Here is a 21,173-nt window from a genome sequence, read left to right as displayed (position 1 = left end):
TCTGAGCGTGGTCCGCAGAGAGCAGCTCTGCAGCAGGGTCATCTCCCGATTGTGGGGATGCAGTGTTGGGGATATGCCACCCCACTCGCCGGGAAAAGAGGCAGCATGTTAGAGCCAACTTGCGTGGGGTTCATACTCAAGGAAATGGGGAAAACTGTCATTAACACACTCATATCTGGGCAATCTGGGTGAAGAGATGACGGGAATTCCCTGCCCTCTTTGCAACTTTACCCTAAGTCTGAAATAATGCATGAGAGTGGGGGAAAAGCTCGGCCACCAGTTTGCTCACTGAACAAAGGATGAAAACGCAGGGTCTGGAATAGATAGGATGGATGTTCTGTCAACACATGCTGAGCGAACAATAATGTGCCGGGCTCTCCACCGGCCCCATCACCCTGCAGTCAGGGAGGGGACAGACGAGCTCATCCAGCTCAGTGCCTGGACAAGGTCGGGGTGGGTTTAAGCCATGCAGAGCCCAGCCATCAGTGCAGAAGTTGTGCAACCCCCCTCCCCACCCAGAGACGTGACGGGAATCGTCTAGACCCAGGGTCCCCAGGCAGCACTCCAAGGAACGCCAGCTGTGAGGGCTGGGAGAGAGAGGGTCCTGAAGGTGAAGTTAGTGCAGAAACACATTCCAACAGAGAAAGGAGGTCAGACTTTGCCACACCTTCCTGGTGCTGGGAGTCCCCGTGGACTGCCAGCCAGGCTCCCCGTCTGAGGCCTTCATCACAGAAGCTCAAGGCCAAGGGAACAGAAAGGCACCACAGAGGGGCACAGCAGTGCTCGTGGATCGCTCTCCAGGACGCCCCTGCTGCTGCCTGGGGCCACACAGTGGGGACACGCAGAATTCAATAAAAGGTCTTTGCAGGTGTAATTAGCTAGGATGAGGTCACACTGGAGGAGGTAGGCCCTGAGCCAGTGCCTCATGTCCTTCTAGGAAGACCCATGGCGGGGGTGGGGGGCACAGGAGGATAGAGCAGAGAACTGGGACAGAAGAGCCCTCTACTTTCTCAGCCCTGACAGTCACGGCAGCCCCGGAACACAATGGATTTCAGGGAGCAGCCCCCCACTAGGGCACAAGGGCGGGCTTAGGAGGGGGCAAAGCCTCAGCTACTCACTCAGATACTTGGCCCTGCACACTGATGAGACTCGTCCGCACAAACCCAACCTGGCCTGAGGCCGTGTGCCGGCCCAGGCACCAGGGCAGGCCAGGCACCTGGGCACCCAGGACCTCGATGACGTCGCCGCTGCAGAAGGTCATTTCTTCAGGCCCGGAGCCCTGGTAGTCTGCCACCACTGTGGCCAGGCCTGTGGCTGCGGGGGGAGAGGGGAAGGGAAGGGAAGGGTCACACGGTCAGTGCTGGGGGCAGACCCCGGGGGCTCTCTCCCAGGAATGGGTGGATCAAGACTGCGATGAAGTGTGGCCTCTGCACCCAAGGGGCTGGGCCTCTAGTGGTCCCTGGAGGGGGCACTTGATCCCTACACTGAGGAAAAGAAACTGAGGCCCAGGGGTGTCCCCCGCCACGGTCAGGGATCTCTCCTCTGTCCTATGCTGGTGAGGTCAGGCCAGGAAACCCCCCAGGGCAGATGCAGTAAACACAAGTCCCTCTTCCATGGGGCATTATATTCACTGAGCAGGTACACAAGGCCATCCCTGCAGCAGCCAGCTTAGGGCAGAGCAGAGAGCACTGGACCAGGAGCCCCAAGCCAAGGGCCCATGCTGTCTTTTCAAGAGAAGACCTAAGAAGCCAGCCAGGGACCTGCCCTGGCTTCACCATACCACATAACATGAATTTAGACCAGCCCGTGGGATCTCTCTGAGCCTTAGCTGTTGCAGCACCAACTGGACGGGAGTCTAACCACCCCCTCCAGCTTATGGAGGATTCAGGGTGAACACAGAAGCTTCCAGAATGCTGGTGCCTGCCCCAAGTCTCCCACCCCTTTCCCAGGGAAGAAAGGCCAGTGAAAGCATTTACCCATCAGTGGGATATCTGATGTCACAGGTCCACTCACAGAGTCGTCGATGGGGTCCCAGGGGACCCTAAGAGCCCATCTGGAGTGGGACAAGAAAGGATTTCAGGGAAAGTTCGAACTGTGTCAACTGGACAGGTCAGCAGCCCCCAGGGACCCGAGCAAATTCCACTACCTGGCTGATTAAACACACACACACGTCAGGCCCATGCATGCCGCACAACCTGCAGGGATCCCTGTGTTGTCCCACTCAGGTGCCTCCTGCCCCCCGCCCCAGGCTGGCATCCTGGGGGCCCTCCCTCCATTCACCCAGGACAGGAGCTTAGTTCACAGCTTCTGAACGTCAGGTCATCAAGTTTCTCTCTTTGCTTTGGCTGCCAGGAAGCTCCAAGCCCTGTTAACACCCCACATTCAGCATGTGAGGAGTGTCTGTGCTACCCGTCCTCACCCTCCCCAGACTATCTGCCTTGTGTCTCCTGGCTATGGGTACACATTACACAGCTAACTCCCTCAGAAGCTTTCTAGAACAAGCCAGAGTAGGGGCACCTTGGGGGGCTCCAAAGAGCTAAGCGTCTAGCTCTGGATTTCGGCTCAGGGCTTGATCTCAGAGTCATGAATTCAAGCCCCGTGTGGGGCTCCATGCTGGGCATGAAGCCGACTACTTAGAAAAATAATAATAATGAGCCAGAACATGAAGCAAGAGCTCTGTACGGTACCCTCCTGCACACACAGCTCCATCCGGGAACGGCAGCCTCCTCATGTAGGTGGGAGCCCACGGCCACACAGTAGGAGCCACAGAACAGGAGCACACATGGGTCTCCATGAGCCAACAACCCGTGGGAGGGGCAGGAAGCAGAGAAACAAAGGTCGGTACCTACTGATGAAATGGAATCAAAGTTTCTGGAGCGGCTGCTGCTGCCATGTTCTCAGAGGACGTGCCGGAGCCAGGAGCAGAAGGGTCCATTGCCGGGACTGCCTCTCCCTGGAGAACCCTAGAGGCTCGCCTGAGTGCCTGGGGGCCGCTCCCTGCACCCTGGGGGCTGGTCTTCACCCGCACACGGTGGTCAGGACACAAGACGAAGAAAGGACCTTTAGAGGGACAGAGAGCGTCCTTCAGTGTGGCTGGATAGTCCTCCAGGTGGGATCCGCCCGTCCTGCCAGATGACATGTGTGAAGGAAGCCCTGCTTCAGGTTCCCCCTGCCCCAGGCTCTGCTCAGACATGATCCGCATGCCTTCCCCAGCCTCAGACCCTCAGGGCCTCAGTTTCCCCATCTGAAGGCCCCAACCTGCGATCTCCGGGATCCTGTGTGTGGGGACCTCTGCTGGGAGCCTGGCCTCCTCTCCTCCTCTCTGAGGCCAGGCTAAGACAGGCAGCTCTGGGCTCCATCTGCTGCTGAACTGCACCCAAGGATGAGGCCACCTTGGCACTCAAAGCAGTTTCAGGTCAGGACCTCGGGGTGGGCATGCCTCTTCAGAAGCACTTCCACTATTATTTCCCTGGGAGCCTGATCAGGTCGTCACAGCAGAATAACAAGGCCTGGGTCGCCCATAATTACTTCTCCCTGCATGAGGCCCCATCAGTCCTCCCAGGTGCACCACAGCCTCCAGGGCCCTCCCCCACCGGGCATCCCCCGCAGAGCGTGGAGCCAGCCGATGTCTCCGTCTCCATGCAGTGCTCACCTTCCTGGGCGAGGAGGCTCTCATGCGTCCGTGTCAAGGCCTCCTGGTCCACGTGGACGCGGACAGCTGTCTCCTCGTCCTCACTAGGCGAGAGCAGCCAGAAGGCCTGGTCCACGAGCAGATTTTCTAGGCAGTGATGAGTGAAGCCTGGGGGCCAGATGGGCCAAGTCACCAGCAGGCTCCAAAGCTAAGGCTTGGGGAGCCCTGTTCTGACTCGGGGACTCACGGGACATCTACAACCCAGACAGGCCCCAGGTCTGACCGTCAGGGCTGTGTGTGACCATGGGAGACAGCCTGGACTTCCCTGTGTCCTGGCGAGTGTGGACAAGGACAAGTCACCTGAATGACCCTCAGTCTCCTCACCCACAAGATGGGGCAGGAGCATTCAAGGCGAGCACATGCGCCGGGGGTTGGCACGGGCCCAGCACGAGACACTCAAGACACTGTCAGTCTTATTTTCCAGTCTCCCAGCCTCGGACCGAGGTACTGGAGCAGTTCCCCAGAGGATGCAGCCAGACCCCAGAGATGCCGCACAATGGACGGGACTGCTTTAGAAAGAAAGCTCTTTGGGCTGAAAACCACCATGTCTGTGCTCAGCGGGTCTGAGCTCAGCCTCCCTCGGGGTCTGGCTATGCAAAGTCCTGCACCCAGCTCAGCCCGGGAAGGACTCGGAAGGCGGCCCACCTTCTGGCACAGATTCTGCACGCCCCCCCTCCCGTCACACCATCGCTCCCCAAGAGCAGGTGCGCACGGACTCCCGAGTCCCACTGCTCCGTGTGAGCCATCCCTGGCTAAAGCCCGATTTACTACAGTAAGCGCCTGGTCAGTGTGTGACAAGTGTCCTCTGAGAGGAGTTCCCACAACTGCTCTGAGAGGGGCCCCACTTTACCAAGAGCGTGGTAGGTGGAGAACTTCCAGATTTCCTCGAAAGTCTTAAAGGTCACCACGATCCGTGCCTGGTCACTGTGGATAGATAGCAGCCTGGCTGACAACTCCTAAGGGGAAAAAACAGTCCCGAGTGGGGACTTTTGGGCATCTGATCACCCAGAGGACAGAGCCGCACAACAGAAACATTTTGCACAGGTGACCAGGCAGGGGTGGAAGCCCAGAGCCAATTCTTTTACGACCCGAGCTCTCAAGCCAGCCATGGCTCCCCAGTGCCTGTGCCATGCCCCATGCCCTGCTCCTTCCTGAAGCCCCTGGGGGCTCCATGCTCCATCCCACCCTCCATGACAAGCAGGTTCTCCCAGCAGGCTGGGCTCTTAGCCCTGTGCAACCCAACCCTGCCTCCCAGCCCTTCCCACAGCACCGATGCGGGGATTGTCTGAACTCCAGCGCCCCCCTCCTCTGACTTCCATCCCATGAACGCCTGGGGGACGATCGGGCATGAACTGAACACCAGCATTTAGAAGGCACAGGGTACATGTGCGAGGGAAGGGTGCTACTCTGGGGTCTGCTTGACAGACCGGAAACTAAGGCCACGTTTCTTATCTGGGGTCTGACCCTTAGTACATGGCATGGCTGGGGTTCTGCCCCTGGCCTGGCGTCACCCAGGGCGGCCCCGCAGCAGAGAACTGGGCTGAGACTCCCAGGCCATTTGCAGGATCCGCACCTCACCAAATATCCCTGATGGGTGGCTGGGGAAACTGGGTTTACAGAGGCCAAGGTCAGACAGACTGACTACAAGGTCACCTGGTGGCTGCCCAGCCCAGCCCCCTCGTTGGCCATGGTCCTGCCTGAAAGTCCACTGTGCAGAGGCCAACAGGGGCCTGGCCCCATCATCAGAGTAAGATCCCTTCCGTTCCCCATGACAGAGACATTAAGAATCTCAGCAGGGCCGGGAGCACGGAGAAAGAGAGGAGACCCTGGGAGCACCACGGGCCACGTGTGGCTGGATCTGCAGGTGTGATCAGTGGCTCCCTGACCCAGACATCCAGGAGAATAGCCAGGGACAATCACAGTGCCACCACATGGTGAGTTCCAGGGGCGTCCTCCCTTTTTGTGGCCTTGGCCCCTCAGCAACAGAGGCCTGGGCATCAAGGGCCCTTCTCGTAGGTCCACCCCGTCCTCTGTCCCCCTTCTCAGCCTTGGAGCCCCTCCAAAGGGCCCCACCCCCTCCAACCTCCCAGGCCCCCGGGAAGCCGCACTCACCCCCAGTGCACGGGCCACCTCCCGGCTGTCATTTTCCAGCAGGCGGAGCCGGTTCCTCACGGTCTGCTGCAGACTGGGGTCCAGCAACCCCGTCTTCCTCCGCACGGCCAGTAGCTGCAAGGTCAGGTCTGGGAGGGGCAGCACCGAGCCAGCACTCAGCAAAGCCACCAGAATCACTGTGACCTCCAGCCCCGACCTCCCCACCACACCAGACAGGGGCCTTCAAGCTCCAGAAGATCACCCACAGGCGTCCCAGGACTCACCATCTTGTCCCCTAAGCCAACCCCAACCCCACCCTGTCGTTCCCATTTCCAAAGGGGCCCCCAGCCCCACCTGGTTCAGACCAAGGACACCTCCCTGCACCACATAGCACCCGAGTCCCCCCGTGAACTGCAAAACCAGGCCCAGGTCCTATAGGTCTGCCCCAGGCAGCTGTCCAGGCCCTGCCCTCCCACCACGCAGTCCTCTGGTCCACGGAGAACCCCAGGGCTCCCTTACAGGGAGCTCTGGCTGGCTGCACGCCCCGCTCTCAACCCTCCCAGGCCACCTCCAGCCATGTCGAGCCTTTGAGCTCTGGAAATATGACCAGTGCAACTGTGGCAATCAGATTTTTCATTTTATTTAAGTTAAATGAAAATATAAACTGTGTGGCTCCCATACTGGGCGGCATGGATGCAGGCTTTTCCTGCTCAGGGATAGTAAGATACAAGCTCTTTCTACCTTCCTACCAGCACAGCCTCAAGCCTCTGGCTCTACTCTGCCCCCATCACTTCTTCTCTCCCTCCCCTCTAGGCTGGGGCCGCTCCAGGCTCTCTAGGACATCCCTCCCCCTAAAACACACACTGCCCCAGGGCCTTTGCACGTGGTCCATGTGGAGCACTCTTTCCAGAACAAATCCTGGTCTCCAACAGGCTGCTCTACAGTTCACATCTACTCTCAAATGCCCCCTGCCCACCCCCATCCCTGCCCCCTAAGAGGACCCCCAACTGTGTTACTGAGAGCCCCAGAGCATGAGCTATTCCAAAGGGGTGGAGGGGACATGGAAGAAGGGAGTGGGAGCAGGAAAAGGGAAAGGGGAGGAGAGAGATGGGAAGGGAGAGAGGAGGGGGGAGAAAGAGACCAAGGAGGAGGAAGAGGAGGGCAGTATGGAGACCTCTGGAGTCTGGAATCAGACTCACTCCCCCAGCAGGAAGCAAGCCCAACATTTCACAACTGGTTCTGAGACATGACGCCTCCTACTCCCGTAAGAGGGCGGGCGGCATTTTCAGACCCAAAATAATCTGCTGCTTGCTCAATACCCCCTGGTCATCGTGAGTGACCACAGGCAGCACCGGGTCCCCGGAAGGAATGTGGGAAGACAGGCGGGTGTCGACACCAAGGTGAACCGCCAGCAACACTGGGGTTTCTAGGCCACCACCGCTGGGGGCCGCAAGTGGGGTCTCAGGGTCCGGGGGCTTCTTACAGTCCCATCTTCCTTTATCACACAGAGCTGCCTCCCCTCGTGTGTGCCATACAGAAATGCTGCCAATCCTCGGAGCCCCCTCCCCAGACGCTGTCCTGGCCACCTCTCCCAGGGGCCCTGCCCCTCTCTTGGCGCCCCCCACAGCCCGCCCACAACACAGTGAGCTGGTTGGTCTGGTTTTCCCACACGTCCCACATGCGACCCCTGCCCAGAGTCTCGCCCCTTCATGTGGCCCAGCCTCTGGGGCAATGGACTCGGCCTTCAGGCCCCCAGTGGAAGTGCAGTCCTGGGCCCTATCTCCCAGCAAGGCCAAATCGGAACCTGGGCGCGGGACCTGGCCATCTTCACGTTAGCATCCTCCCCTCCCCCACAGTGATCCCCAGTTTGGGGGTCTGGGGACTAGACATTCCTGAACCTGCAGTGGGAAGGGGGCACACCCAGGGATCCCGCATTCACAGCTCCGCCCAGACTAAACCCTGCCGCACTCTGTGATGCCCGCGCAGGTCTACCTGTGGGGTAGGTACCCATCTGGACTGGAGGGGTCCCAGCAGCCGGCCCGGAGCCACCAGGGGGAGGAGTGGCATCTGTAACAGAGGACAGTGGGGGTCAAGGTCAGACCAACGGAGCACAGTGGGGTCAAGGTCAGAACAGGCAACTCTGGGCTGTGAGGGCATAATGCCCCCGGTAATCTGGAAGAAACGAGGTGTGTCCACACCAGTACAAAACCCCACCCCTCACGTCCCCTGCCCCCAGGTCACAAAGGCCCAAGGAGGACACAGGGGGTGTGAGGGTCTCCCTGGCTCTAACAGACCACGCTTGCAGGCCTCTGAAAACAAACCAGTGTGTTGTGTTGCTGGGCTGGATTCGGGAACCATCTCGCTGGCTAAAACCAAAGCATGAGTAGAGCTGGTGCCTCCTGGAGGCTCTGTGGGGAGAGCATGTCCCCAGCTCTCAGGGGAGTCTGAGGCTCTGTGGCTGTGAGGCCTGTGGCTCTGATTCTACCTTCCAAGCCGGAAGCCAGGCCAACGTCAAGGTCTCCAATTCGGACCCTGGGCTTACCTTCCCATCTTAGGGTTCTCACTTAACCCCACCCGCAAAATCACTTTTGCTACATGTCTGGAGACAGAGATGTGGACTTGCTCAGGGGATGCTGTCCTGCCGCTGACCGTCTGCTGACTGTCTGCTGACCACAGACGGAAGGGGGCAGCCCAGAAGGAACCCTGGCTCTAGGGCTGACAGGGCTGTGTCTCAGCCCGTCTGAACCTGTCACTCACTGAGGAGTCACGTGCCCTCTTGGCCGGGGGTGGGGGGGGGTTGGGGGATGGGGTGGGGTCTCGTTTCCAGAACTTTCTGGACCCTCTTCCTTTGACGTGCTGGTTTTCTTATCACTGACACACTCCTGTTCCTGGAGAAACACTATTGGGGCCCTCGTCCCTCACTGTGACTCACTGGGCACAGGCGTCTGTCCCCACACACCCACTGACCGTGTAGACCCTGTGCCATTCGTGGGCTGTGGGACTATGGGCAGATGGCGTGCACTGTACTCACCACCTCCGACCACAGCCTTGGCCTCCTCGGGCCCTGCGTGCTCCCAGACGACCGATGCGCTCATGGCCACTCTCGGGACCTTGTGGCCACCACCACCGCTGCCTCCCAAGGGTGCTGCCGTGGGCCCTCTCCCCTCCGGGGCTGGCTCCTCCACTGGGCCCTCCATGCCCGGCAGTGGCCTTAGCACCGGGGGCTCCGCATGTTCCCTGGCCTCTGAGGGAAGAGGACATGGTGCTGGTCAGCAGGGAGGCCTCCCCGGGAACACAGGCAGGTGCCTGAGAACACTGCCACAAGGGCTGGGGTCGGGAGGAGAGATGCCCTCCCCTTCGCCAGGCCGTCCTCTGCTCGTCTGTCAGAGCTCTGCCGTGAGTCTGTCGCTGCTTCTCCGGCAACGATGAGCCCCAGCCACAGGCTCTCTCTGAGACACGGGCCAGCGTTGCCCAGGTGCAGTGGCTGGAAGCCATGCAGGCCGGTCACCCACGAACCCCAGGAAGCAGCTCAGAGCCTGACTTGTTACGGCTGCTTGAACATTCCCACCAATGCAGGACAGACATGGGAACCAAGCAGAAGTCCTCGGGGGACACCCAGGTGCCTCAGACATGAGCAGGCCCACCACACGTCCCGTCCTGCTCCAGCTGGAACAGATACCCCTCACCCCCGGAGACTTCCATCTAGTTCCATTTCCCACAAGCCCCAGTTCTGCTGTGATCTGGTCTCAGGTTCCCAGGAGGTCCCGATGCTACCTATACCACCACCCCCGGGGTTCAGCTGGCTCAAGAGGGCTCTGCCTCACCCACCGGAAGAGGCCTGGGCTCCAGAAGGGCCCCGGAACACCGACCCATGCCACGGTCAGGAAGGAAGGGCCGTCCAGGGAGGGAAGGAAGCAGGTGGCGGATGGCAGAGAAGAAGGAAGTGGCCGAGGCAGAATGAGGCAGAACGGGCAATGGCTCCCCACTCCAGGGTGCCCTCGCGCCTCCCCCCACTGCCCACTGCCAAGAGAGCGGTCATTATGGGGTCAGAGACGAGAGGCTGTTACAGATGCACAGACCGTGCTCCTGGGGTTGGGGCTTTGTCACCAATCAGGACACAGAACACTAAATCCCCTTTCAGATGGGACACGTGGGGGTGGGGGCGGAGGCAAAGGTGGCAAGAGGGGGGCCAGGGCTGGGGAAGGCAGGGGCAGACCTCCTGCTGCAGCCAGAGACAGGAGAAGCCTCAGGGACAGAGAAGACAAGGGATGGTCCTGTTGGCTTGCCCAGAACATTGCCAAGAGTACAGCTAGATCGCACAAGCAAGGGAGCCCCCTCATTGTGGGCCCCCCGAGCCCTGATACTGAGCTCTCAAATTTCAAACCAAACCCAGGACAGCCCGGCAGGGATTCCCTCTGCACGGAGCACCCAGGGACAGGAAGGCACCCTCCGGCTCCCTCTCCGGGGACAACAATGCCAACCCAGAAGCAAATCAGGCTTCCTCCTGGCCACCCCCCATCCTGGTGGATGGTGGGGAGCCAGACCCCCATGATGGACACAGTTCAAGACAGAGCCTGGACAGCCCCCACCAGGCCTTGGTTCTGTTCCCACCTCCCTCCAGACCTCCCCCAAGAACTGAACATGGACCAGGTCCCCAGAGAGCCTCAGACACAGAGGTTTGTCACCTCCTGTATGTGCCATTGCTAGTCCAGGGTGAGTTCTGTGATGGGCAACACTGGAAGAGAGGGGAGGGGGCTGGGCAGTCAGCAAGGCCCCTGGGGGCCATGGAGACCACGTGCAGAGGGCCTGACAGGTGGCCATCCTCACTGCCACAAGAATGGGGGTGGGGGTGGGGTGGGCAGAGCCAGCCAGAGGCCCGAGGTCACCTTGGCTCCGACTGTCCCAAGGGCTCAGAATTGACCAGGCAAAGCACAGGTGGCCCAAGCAGCCACATAGCTGGGCAGCTGCAGAGCAACAATGGATTCCCAGACCCCCAGACTCCCAACCCTCTGATCCCAGGGAGCCAGCCAATCCCTCCTGCCGTCTGCTCCTCCCAAGCTGGACAGGGCACACAGGGTCAGTATCGAGGCCCCCTGCCCACCCTCCTTCCTGGTCCTTGGGGATTTGAGGCCAGGGGTCCCGTGGGAGCCACTGCCTGGCACCAGACACACCCAGTCCAGCCACCTGTGTCCTCCCGTCCCAAAAGCCTCTGTGCACCGGACCCCAGCAGGAGTCCCAGGGGCACCGCTCAGGCCTTGAGTTCACCTCCTGGGTTCCCTGGACAGGACCTGGGGGAGCCTCAACCCACAGGGGCTTTGCTCAGTTGGTAGCCCCTTGGAGCCTCCCCTAAGTGTCTAGAATCATCACTGCTGGGCTTGGCAAGGCCGGCTTTTCAGCCCATCACAAGTCAGGATCGCTTCTACAATCCAAATGAAAAAGACAAGAAAGAGACAGAAAACTTGGAGTGGCCCTGGGAGCTGCAAAAGCAGGACACCCCGTGCTTCTGACCGAACTAATCTGGTGTCCCTCCCACAGCCTTGGTCCCAAACAGCCCCTCATTGCAGAGAAACTGGGGTGAAGCGGGCTGTCCAGACCCCTAGCAGCCCGAGGCCCCCAAGGCTTACAGAAGCCATGCCTCCAACAGTCCCTACCCCCACCCTCAAGAGGGACCTGAGTCTGATCTGGAACCCCCTCGGAGGGATGGGGCACAGCGTGGGGGGTGGGGAGAAGGCGGCACCTGACCGCTGGGAACACGCAGGGGATCCCACACACAGCTGGGCTAGTAGCTCCTCTCCAACGGAGCTGCCTGGCCCAGGGAGCAGCGGGCAAGGCGGCTGCTCCCTGTTCCAGGGGAAGAAGGCCTGTCGGAACCACAGATGCCCAGAACCTTCTTCACATAGCGTTGTCAAAGGGCTTACATGTCACTCAGGCCCTGGCACCCTGCACGCCCTGGTCCCTGGGTTGTCTACATGTTCGTAAAGCACTGAAGACCCCCACCACCTTTTGGGACACAGCTCTGTGCGCTGGCCGCCCTCCCCGGACTCCAGCCAAGCCCAACCTGGTGGTGCTTTCCCTCCTGGCTTCACCCATTGGGATCCCGGACCTCGAGGCTCTCGCACATAGCCAGCCACAGTCGGGTGTCGGGGCCAGGATGCACAAGGGCTGGGAGGCCAGCCTGCCCTCTCTCTTCTCTTCCCTTCAGAAGCCCACACAGGCGGTCTGAGCCTCCCACCCCGCCGGGCCACATCCCCCCAGCAGCCAGCCAGGCATCTCCCAGGATCCTGCCCCGTCCTGTGGCAGCTGCTCGTCCTGCCCGCCTCCGCCCCGGGTCAGGACTGGCCTATCAGTGCCTGAGTCCCACCCGCGGCTCTGCTCCCCACTGCCTCACAGACAGCTTCCTGAGGAAAGGGAAGGCTTCCCCGGCTCGAAGACCCTCCCACCTGCCCAGCGATGATGGGCCTGAGCAGGCCGGGCCCCAGCGACAATCTCAGTATGGGACTTCCTAGTCCCCAGCGAGATGAGGAAGTGGGCCCAATCTGTGCAGGAATAGTCCCCTCCCTGCCAGTTCCTGTAACCGCCTGGCCTGGCCTCCCAGGCCCCGGGTCCTGGGACCTCAGGAGCACCAAGCTGCGCTCCTACAGGTCTGGGAGAGCTCTCTCTGCCTCACTCTGCCCCCCCACCCCCACCAGGAGCGTGAGAGCAAACATGCCTGCCCCATGACGAGGTCGACAGACTACACTGAAGGCACTCCAGATCACAGCTGGGACCGAACATGTGTGGGTTCCACGAAGGGAGAGGCAGTACCGTTCCAGCCCTGAGCAGGTCTGGGGGCAGGGGTTCTGATCGGAGCCCTCACGGGCTCATACAGAACCAATACCTCGTGGGCCCATGGAGGCCTTGTCTACTTCACCACGAAGCACCTCTAGGGGGTCGTCTGGTCACCACTGGTTGGGACTGAATGGTATCCCCTCAGATCCTGCTACCTTGGAACGTGGCCTTACTTGGAAATGGGGTCTTTGCAGATCTGACTCATTAGGATGAGTCACGCTGCACCGGTGGGGAGGGGGTCCTAATCCAGTGTCGATGTCTTGTGAGAGGAGGGACACAGAGGGACATGGGGCGGGGGACCCACAGGACCACAGAGGCCAGATGGAGGGGTGTGGCCAGGAGCCCGGGAGCGCCTAGAGCCCCAGGAGCCAGAAGAGGAGAGAAGGACCCTCCCCTGCAGCCAATTCCCATCACCGTGAGCCCCCCAGCGTGCTAAGCCTGGGGACACTTGTTCACCTGCGACCCCCGTGCCTTCTCCTCTGCGGGGCGGGGGGTGGGGCAGGTGGACCTCACCTACATAGCTGGCATGATCCTGTGAGAATCATGGAGACACAACGCACCATACATCATGCGTCCTGGTCCCCGACAGTGGTCCTGACCGTCACCGGACAGCCACTACCCTCAGGTGCTAACTGAGCATGTCCATCTCATCTTCCTGATGACCTGTGGGCGGGGACACCACTGTGCCCATTTCCCAGGCTCAGTGAGCTGCCCCAGGGACACAGCCCCCAGGGGGCTCAGATGGACTTCCAACACAGGCTGGAGGGCCTGCCCTCACCCTGCAGGCACCCCGCCTCGGCCCCACCTGGCCTCCCACCAGGAGTTCAGCCGTAGCTCCCAGCACCAGCCAGTTCTACCTACTCCCTACAATACTACTTTGCCACAGACAGAGCTGGCCATTGGCAGGGGTGGGGTGGGGGGGGCCTGGAAGCCAAGAGAGGGTCTCAGTGGTGTTCTGGGAGCATGTACACAGCACAGGGCCTGACATGACAAGTCCTGGGTCCATATCCTCCCCTACACCCATCTGGTTGGTGCCCCTGCATCCCCACAGCAGACGGAAAAGAGGCCCTGGGGTGGTGACCTCAGACCGGCCAGGTCAGAGCTGCAGAGCTGCCCTGGGCTGTCTCGTGCTGTCCGTTGGGGTGTCTGCCCCATGTGGCAACCTCCTCAGGGTGGGGGCCCACTCCTTTCTTGCTGGCTAGGCTCTGCGCCTCATCCAGACCCTGGCACACGCTGAGTGCCCACGGGAAGGCGGGGGATGTCAAGCCAGATCACAGAAGCAAGGGGCTCAGTCGGCTGGCTACGGTCTCCTCCCGGGCACCCACAGCCTTCCGGACTCCCCAGACTTCAGCTCTGCTCCCCACCATCCCAAGAAGCGGAAGAGTCTTCAAGAAAGTGAAAGTGGAAGGCTAGTCTTCGAGCCACCCTGCGCAGCAGCCCCCAGCTCCACGGACCATGCCTGCCCAGACCATCCTTGTCCCACCTGCCCCAGCGCCCCCTGGTACCTGCTTCCCACTCCCCAGAGGCAGCTCCCGGCCGGGTGGGAGGCAGCAGGATGGCAAGCCCCCGGGGGGCCACTCCCGGCTCTTGGCTGGCTGGCCCTACCGGCTGTCTCTGGCAGCCAGGACAGGCGGCGGCCGCCCACGGCCAGGCTGGCTGCGCAGCGGCCACCACCACCCCCTGCTTCCTGCCACACTTCCTCCCTGCACCGCAGCTGGGATTGGTGGTGAGAGGCAGGCCCAGGGCACCTCCATCAGATCCTGAGCTCCTCCCTGGACTGGCTCCAGGCCTCGTTCCACCCACCGCCCAGCCCCCACCAGCTCGGAGACAGAGGCCAGGGAACACCCCGGCTCCTGCCCCAGTCCCCAGGATTGGGGAAGTGCCCAGCTGCCCGCCCCACGGCCCAGCCACCCTCAGCTCTACTCTGTTCCTCTTCCACTTGGTGCACACACATACGATACACGGGCACACACACACACCACAACACAACTCATGCACGACACACGTGTATACACATTTACGACACACAACACATGTGTGCACACACACCACACACAGCATTGTTACGCGATACGCATATACACATGTGTGTGACATGGCACTTGTGTGCACACGCAACATTCATACGTGACACATGTGCTACATACACGATACAACACGTGTGCACATGCAAAGATGCCCACATGCACGCACACTTGCACACACACAACAAACATGTGCACGCACACACAGACACATGTGCACCCCTTTCCCTTGTCCAGGTGCTGCTCCCGCCTACTGGCCCACCAGGGACAGAAGCCTCTCAGATCACAGACTCCCACCACCACCCCACCCCGCTTTGCTGACCTCCTACTGGGCCTGGGACCCCTCCCCCCCCAGGGCTCTGGGCTCCAGGGAGTTGGGACAAGCAGGAAATGAACTACGGGCAGCCTCACACCCTCCCTGAGGCAGGGGCCCAGCTCCGACCCAGCCCCAGGGATCGGGAGCAGGACAGTGACCTCCTCCTCCATCCTGTGTGGGACAGACCAGGCATACACACACAGCCTGGATTAACACCAGGAAAAATCTCTAATTCTAATTCAGGTGACTGCTTTGCAGACATGAAACCGAGGTCAGAGAAGTCGTGGGATATGCCCAAGGCCAGTGATGACTAGAAGGGCCCAGAACCAAGTCTGACAGACACTGAGCCCTCAGGCCAGGGTACTAAGGGTGCCACCACTGACACGTGGGTGATGCCTCTTTGTCATGGGGGAGGGGCTGCTGTGCACACTTGGGATCCCAGCTGCATCTCTGGCCTTGCCCACTAGATGCCAGTCTGTCCCAGGCCACCCCTCAGACCCCACCCATGACAACCAGACACTCCTCCAGGTAAAAAAGTCACCAGGAATGACGTGGGGCCAAACCACTGCTCCAGGCTAAGTTGCCTCCAGGTGACACAACGCTGCCCATCCTGGGGTCATGCGCTATTGCCCCAAAGTCCTGAAGTCCCCTCCCTCCCCACAGGGCTGGAGCCCAGGCATTTCACTGGGCAGAGCGGGCCATGGAGGCCAAGAGCAGGCAAGCCACCCCCCCCGGGGGTAGGACAGCAGGTCATCTGCAAAGCCAGGCCTAACACCTGGGCCCCCCAGCACACCCAGCCTGGCCAGGTCCCACTGCATGGAGACCACAAAGAGGGATCCAGGGGTCGGGGAGGACTTTTTCACCATCCCCATAACCGGAAGCTGACTAACATGGCCAATCGGAAGCTACCCAGTGGGTTCCAGAGACCGGGGGCAGCAGCTCCCACTGGCAGCTCCTCTTTTCCACTGGGAGGTGTGGCCACTCAAAGCTGGGCTGTCCCCTCCATGGAGTGGGAGCAGTTGTCTCTCTGAAGGACAGCAGTGACGGTCATTGTGACAATGCCCTGGGGCTACCAGGACAAAGCTCCACGGACTGGGAGCCTTAAAGTCACCCAGGCCTAATCCCTCCCAGTCTGGAGACCAGAATTCTAAACCAAGGTGTGGGCCAGGCCATGCTTCCTCTGGGTGTTCCAGGAGGGTCCTTCCCGCCTCTTCCAGCCTCCAGGGCCCCAGGGCGCTCCTGGGTTCCTGGCCACATCACTCCGTCTCCCGCATCAGCAGCCAGCCACCTTCCCTGTGGCTTTTCTCCTTCGTATTCTATCTGGGGCCCATGTTGTCTCAAGACCCTTACCTTAATTATATCCACAGAGACCCTTTTCCCAAACAAGATCATGTCTGGAGGTTCCCATGGATACACCTGTGGGGCCACCATCCCGCCCCGTACTCCCAGATGCCAATGGGCACGGGAAGTGGGTGGAGGACAGGGTGGCTCGTGAATGCTGTTGTCCACCTTCCTGCCCACCCGTCACAGCTCCCCTCAGCCTCAGCGGCCTGCTGGCCTTCAGAAAGCCCCGTCCTCCTGCCCACCTTTAGGGCCCGGGGTAGGGGCAAATGAGGTCTAGTTACCCTGTCCCGAAGCTCCTCTGGGGGGGTAAGTCCTCATCACCCCTTCCTGGAAGGCACCTGCCCCTCCCTCTCCCACCCTCCTCTCCAGTCCAGTTCTGCCTCCAGCCTTGTGCAGCCCGCTCCCTGAGCCTGTGTCTTCACAGCCGTGGAAACGGTGATGCCCTACCCCTCGCAAGGACCAGAAGTTGGATTTCTTGCATGTTCTCTGGAGGGTGGGTGCTCTCCCGCTGGGGGCATTCTCCTGGGTGAGCCTGCCTCCTCTCTCCAGACACAGGTGCCCCGGGCCCCCTTGGCACTGGCACCTGGGACCTGCAGATGGGCCCACAGCCTCCCCCAGCCCCCGATTCCACCACCCTCTGGGCAGCTCACTGGAGGGAAGAGCTTAGGCTGCAGTGTGGGGAGGTGGGCACCTGCGTCCAGGCACAGCACCTTGCCAGACAGCTCTGCTGTGCTGGCCACAGGACCTTGGGGTTTTGGTTTCTCAGCCCTGGGGCGGGGCAGGGCCCGGGGGGCCATAGGTGGAAGCTGGGCAAAGACACCTCTCCAACCCACTGCAGGAGGGAGGAGCCCCTGCTCCTCTCAGCCTCCGTCCCTTGTCTGTGAGCTGGGACCTTCAGCCCACGTTCAGAACCCCACAATGTGCAAAACACGAGATGCCTGGCTTCTTCTCTGTTTTTCTGGAAATTATACTGAAAGAAGTCCCAGATGAGCTCCACATCCATAAAAGGGCCTGGACACATTTCCTCTCTTGGCCATTGTCCCCTGCTGGGGGCCCAGGACCCTGTATCCTGTTTGTCTCCACAGCTGTGCTCTTGGCCACAGGCCGGGGGTAGTTTCCAAGGGCTTCCCCAACTGTGCCCAGCACTGACTCTGCACATCGCACCCCAAATCCACACAGCACACCCCAAGCCAGGGTCTTGACTCTGCACTGTGCACCCCAATTCCAGGGCATACCCACATTCTGCAAGTGCACCCCAAGAGCCTTCCGGAGGAAGAACATGTGCTTTCTAGGCCACGGGACTTTCCAAACCAGGGTCCCCACTACAGGGTGGGCATGGGGCAGGCCCAAACAGCCCAGTCCTAAGTCCCTCTGGGAAAGCCCATCACTCCCTGGGCCTCACTCTGCCCCGTGTAGACAGCGGAATCAGATTTGGAGGACTCTGAGTGCCTCCCGACACCTGCAACACCTCTGGGGCCTGGCACGGCTGTTGTAATAAATTCCAATCGTCACTTGCCAAGGAGATGCTGGATCCAGGGGTTACAGCCCTCCCAGTGTGAGTCTTACCGCCATCCGCTGGACCAAGGCAGATGGGTATGGAGGCGGCCACTGTCCAGGGTCACCCGCCCGAGGGCAATGCCAGCAGCTGGGGTCTCAGGTCCACCCCTCCACCCCGCGGCACCTGCACACAGCTGGGGTCTCAGGTTCTCCCGGCGCCAGAGGAGATGTCCCGAGTCTCTAAGGCCTGAGACAAGCAGCCTGAGAAACCACAGCCCAATTCCCAGGAGCTCTGGTGAGCAAGTCCCATCCGAGTCTGGAGTATTCGCTGTAATCAGATCCTTGTATCTTCCAGCACCAAACCCTGATTTTAATTCTCTTCAGGCAGCAGTTCAGAGAGAGAGAGAACTGGCCGTGGTCTCTTGCCCATCATAGGGACGGGTGGCGTCTCACTGAACTGTAGGGTGTGCGGGCCCGTGTGGGTGCTGCCCGGCTGTCCACAGCCTCAGCGTCTCCAGGGTTCTCCGCTCATGCCCTCCTCCTCGGCAGCCTCTCCGTCCCCCTGAGGGCGCTGCAGAGGACGCCACCAAACCACCCCAGGGAGGCTCTTTCCCTGGCCAAGGAACAGGCACCTTTGGGGAAGAGGGATGGCTTCCCAGGACAAAGGCAAGAGACACATTTTCTAGCCAGTGTAGGCACCGCGGGCACGGCTACCATCACAGGGAAAGCACGTGTGTCTGCGGAGGCCCAGGGACTGACGGCGGCTGCGTGCCGCGAGCTAGAGCCCACAGTCAGGACAGGAGGCTGGCCTGGCCACGTCCTCCCTGCAGCCTCAGGGCGTCACGCAAGGAAACGGAGGTTTGGAGAGCCACAGGGACAAGGATCCCCCGGACAAGGCCTCCTCAAGGGGGGACCTGGCACTCTGCGCTCCCTTAAACCCACACTGCCACTCTGGGTCCCTGTCTCCTCAGCATCTTTTGCGTGGAAGACAGTTAAAGGCTTCCTTCAAGATGAATGCACCCCAGGAAGCACTGGAAAGTCCCCAAACCGGTTCTGAGTCCCTCCCTTGGGAAAGTCTGCACCTTGGGAGGGGTACAGCCCTGAAGCCCTCAGCCAAGCCTTCTGCAGGATCTTCTAGGGCATTCTCCAAGTGTCCATAGGGGCCCCTCCTTCTCCCTAAATCTAGTCCTTGACAGGCAGACATTCTCCTCCTCAGAGTCCTGAGGCAACTCCTGCCAGAAACTAGGACCACAGACATGGACCCAGACCCCGGCTCAGACCCTGGACACCAGCTCAGACCCTGGACACCAGCTCAGACCCTGACCCCAGCTTGGACCCTGGACCCCAGCTTGGACCCTGACCCTGGCTCGGACCCAGACCCCGGCTCAGACCCTGGATCCCAGCTCAGACCTCGGCTCAGACCCTGGCCTCTGCTCAGACCCCGGGCCCTAGACACTGGCTCAGACCCATTCCTTGGCTCAGAACCAGGCCACAGCTGAGACCCTGCTCCTGGCTCAGATCCAGACCTGGACCCCAGCTCAGACCCTGACCCCAGCTCGGATCCAGACCCTGGCTCGGACCCTCACCCCAGTCACTGGCTCAGACCCATACCTTAGATGAGACCTTGACCCCAGCTTGGACCCCGACCCTGACTCAGACCTGGACACCAGCTCAGACCTGGACGCCAACTCAGTAGGGACAGAGCCCTAGGCTGCAATGCAGGGGCCAGATGTAGGGGCTGAGAAATACCTTCCTCCCTCTGCGTATTTTTATTGTTTACCTCAGGGGGTAGGTAGCAAGCACTGGAGACAAATGAAGACAAAAGGCGATTCTGAACTTGTCGTGTCCTCTTAAAGCACCCCTGATTCTCTGTGACAACCCAGGCGTCCCTGACACCCAGCTGGGATCCCCCGACGGCCTCCCTGGCACATGGCTCAGGCTCCTTCCTCCTGGTCCCACACCTTGAGATAGCTCTGCTCTCTGGGGTTCGGACCTCTCCCCACCACCCATGATCTTGGTTCCATTGTCTGAGCTCTGCCTTCCAGGTCCCCACCCATGCAGGACTCGCAGACAAGTTGGGGAGACAGACCTGGAAACAGACTGGGATGATGTAGCTCGATCCTTGCAGTGGCAAAGGGAAGCCTGGGATGGAAAGGAGAGGAGGACGAAATCAAGGAAGGCTTTCTGGAGGTGGACGCCTCTGGGCCAAGTCTCAGAGGAAGAGGACCTAAGCAGAGGGGGTGTAAAGGTCTTCCCAGGGTCAGGGCCAGACAGAAGAGCAAGTAAACCCCACCTCCACCTAGACAATCCTGCTCCACCATGGAAGCTGGAGGGGCTGGGTCACACTCTTGCCCTAAGGGTTAATCCACAGCTGGCCAGAACTCTGACTCTTAGGAATGTGCAGACCCTCAGGGTGGGGGGTGGGGTGGGCTATGTGACTACTCCCCACTCACCTGGGGCCCTGGGCAGTAGAGCCAAGTGAGGACCACATGGGCAAGTGTAGAGCCCAGTGGCTACGCTTTCTGTAAAGGGCTGTTGGGTGGGTCCCGGATACCTTGAACAGACAAGGCCAAGGAGGCAGCAGTCCCCAAAACGATCAACAAGCAGGGGCTTGGTGTGCTGGTAAAATCTTATTGACAAACCCAGGCTGGGTTCGGCCCTCTAGTGGGTCCTGCTCTAGAGAATGGGTGGGGTGGGGATTTCTGGGAAGCATCTCAGGATTCACCCACCAAAGCAGGACGGAGTCCGCTCAAAGGCATTCCCTGCTGCAATGGGACTGGGATATACAGAGGTTCAGGCAGAGGAGGTGGAGGCCAGCCCTGGTGCCAGGGACGGGAACGGGCTTGAGGCTAGCACAGGATAGACTCCATGGAGCTGGGTCCTGCTGACCACCCTGCCTACAACAGTCACTGCACACACAGACAGCTAACTTGTCATGGATCAGCAAGACCCAGGGCTTAGAGCACAGAAGATGAGCACGACATAAAGATGGGTGATTGGGTAACAGGCTTACAGATGGGAAACCAAGATGCGAAAAGGGAAGGCCCTTCCCCCAGGGTTGCAGGAAAGCGGGTCCCTGTGTCCACATGGTCCACGCTAAGCAACACCCCATCGTCTGTCCTGGTCTCCGGTTCCACATCTGCGAGATACCGATGTGACCCGGCCTAGTGCCGTCTCCCAGACAGGCAAACACGCAAAGGACCGCCTCAGACCTTCCACGGTGCATGCGCACTTCCCTGAACCCCGCCTGGATCTACAGAACCGGGAAGGTGGGGCTAGAGATGCCTGTCCTTAGCACGCCGGGGTCTGGGGACAGAGACAGAGGTCACCAGCCTGGGTCCTGGCACCCAGCTGCCCCAAGACACACAGAAAGGGCTAGAAC

General features: G+C 60.5%; 1 protein-coding gene across 4 annotated transcripts in view; it reads right to left on the bottom strand.

Annotated features, from left to right (window-relative positions):
• SH3TC1 (SH3 domain and tetratricopeptide repeats 1) overlaps positions 1 to 21,173 on the bottom strand; it is a 47,704-nt gene that overhangs the window by 19,439 nt on the left and 7,092 nt on the right. For 3 of the 4 annotated variants that reach the window (XM_044267860.1, XM_044267861.1, XM_044267863.1), the window contains exons 2-9: positions 8,814 to 9,026; positions 7,775 to 7,849; positions 5,804 to 5,931; positions 4,542 to 4,647; positions 3,653 to 3,799; positions 2,850 to 3,060; positions 1,977 to 2,053; positions 1,119 to 1,314 (exon numbers count right to left, since the gene is read on the bottom strand). In XM_044267860.1, the coding sequence (XP_044123795.1) occupies positions 1,119 to 1,314; positions 1,977 to 2,053; positions 2,850 to 3,060; positions 3,653 to 3,799; positions 4,542 to 4,647; positions 5,804 to 5,931; positions 7,775 to 7,849; positions 8,814 to 8,979 (1,106 nt within the window). In that variant the 5' untranslated portion in view covers positions 8,980 to 9,026. Of the gene's footprint in view, positions 1 to 1,118; positions 1,315 to 1,976; positions 2,054 to 2,849; positions 3,061 to 3,652; positions 3,800 to 4,541; positions 4,648 to 5,803; positions 5,932 to 7,774; positions 7,850 to 8,813; positions 9,027 to 21,173 lie in introns of those variants that run through there. The other variant, XM_044267862.1, reaches the window with a different exon arrangement.

This window comes from Neovison vison, chromosome 11 (assembly GCF_020171115.1).
Source record: "Neovison vison isolate M4711 chromosome 11, ASM_NN_V1, whole genome shotgun sequence".
In the NCBI taxonomy this organism is placed as follows: Eukaryota; Metazoa; Chordata; class Mammalia; order Carnivora; family Mustelidae; genus Neogale; species Neogale vison.
The sequence above is the reverse complement of the archived record's forward strand: the minus strand, read 5'-3'. Positions and strand labels throughout refer to the sequence as shown.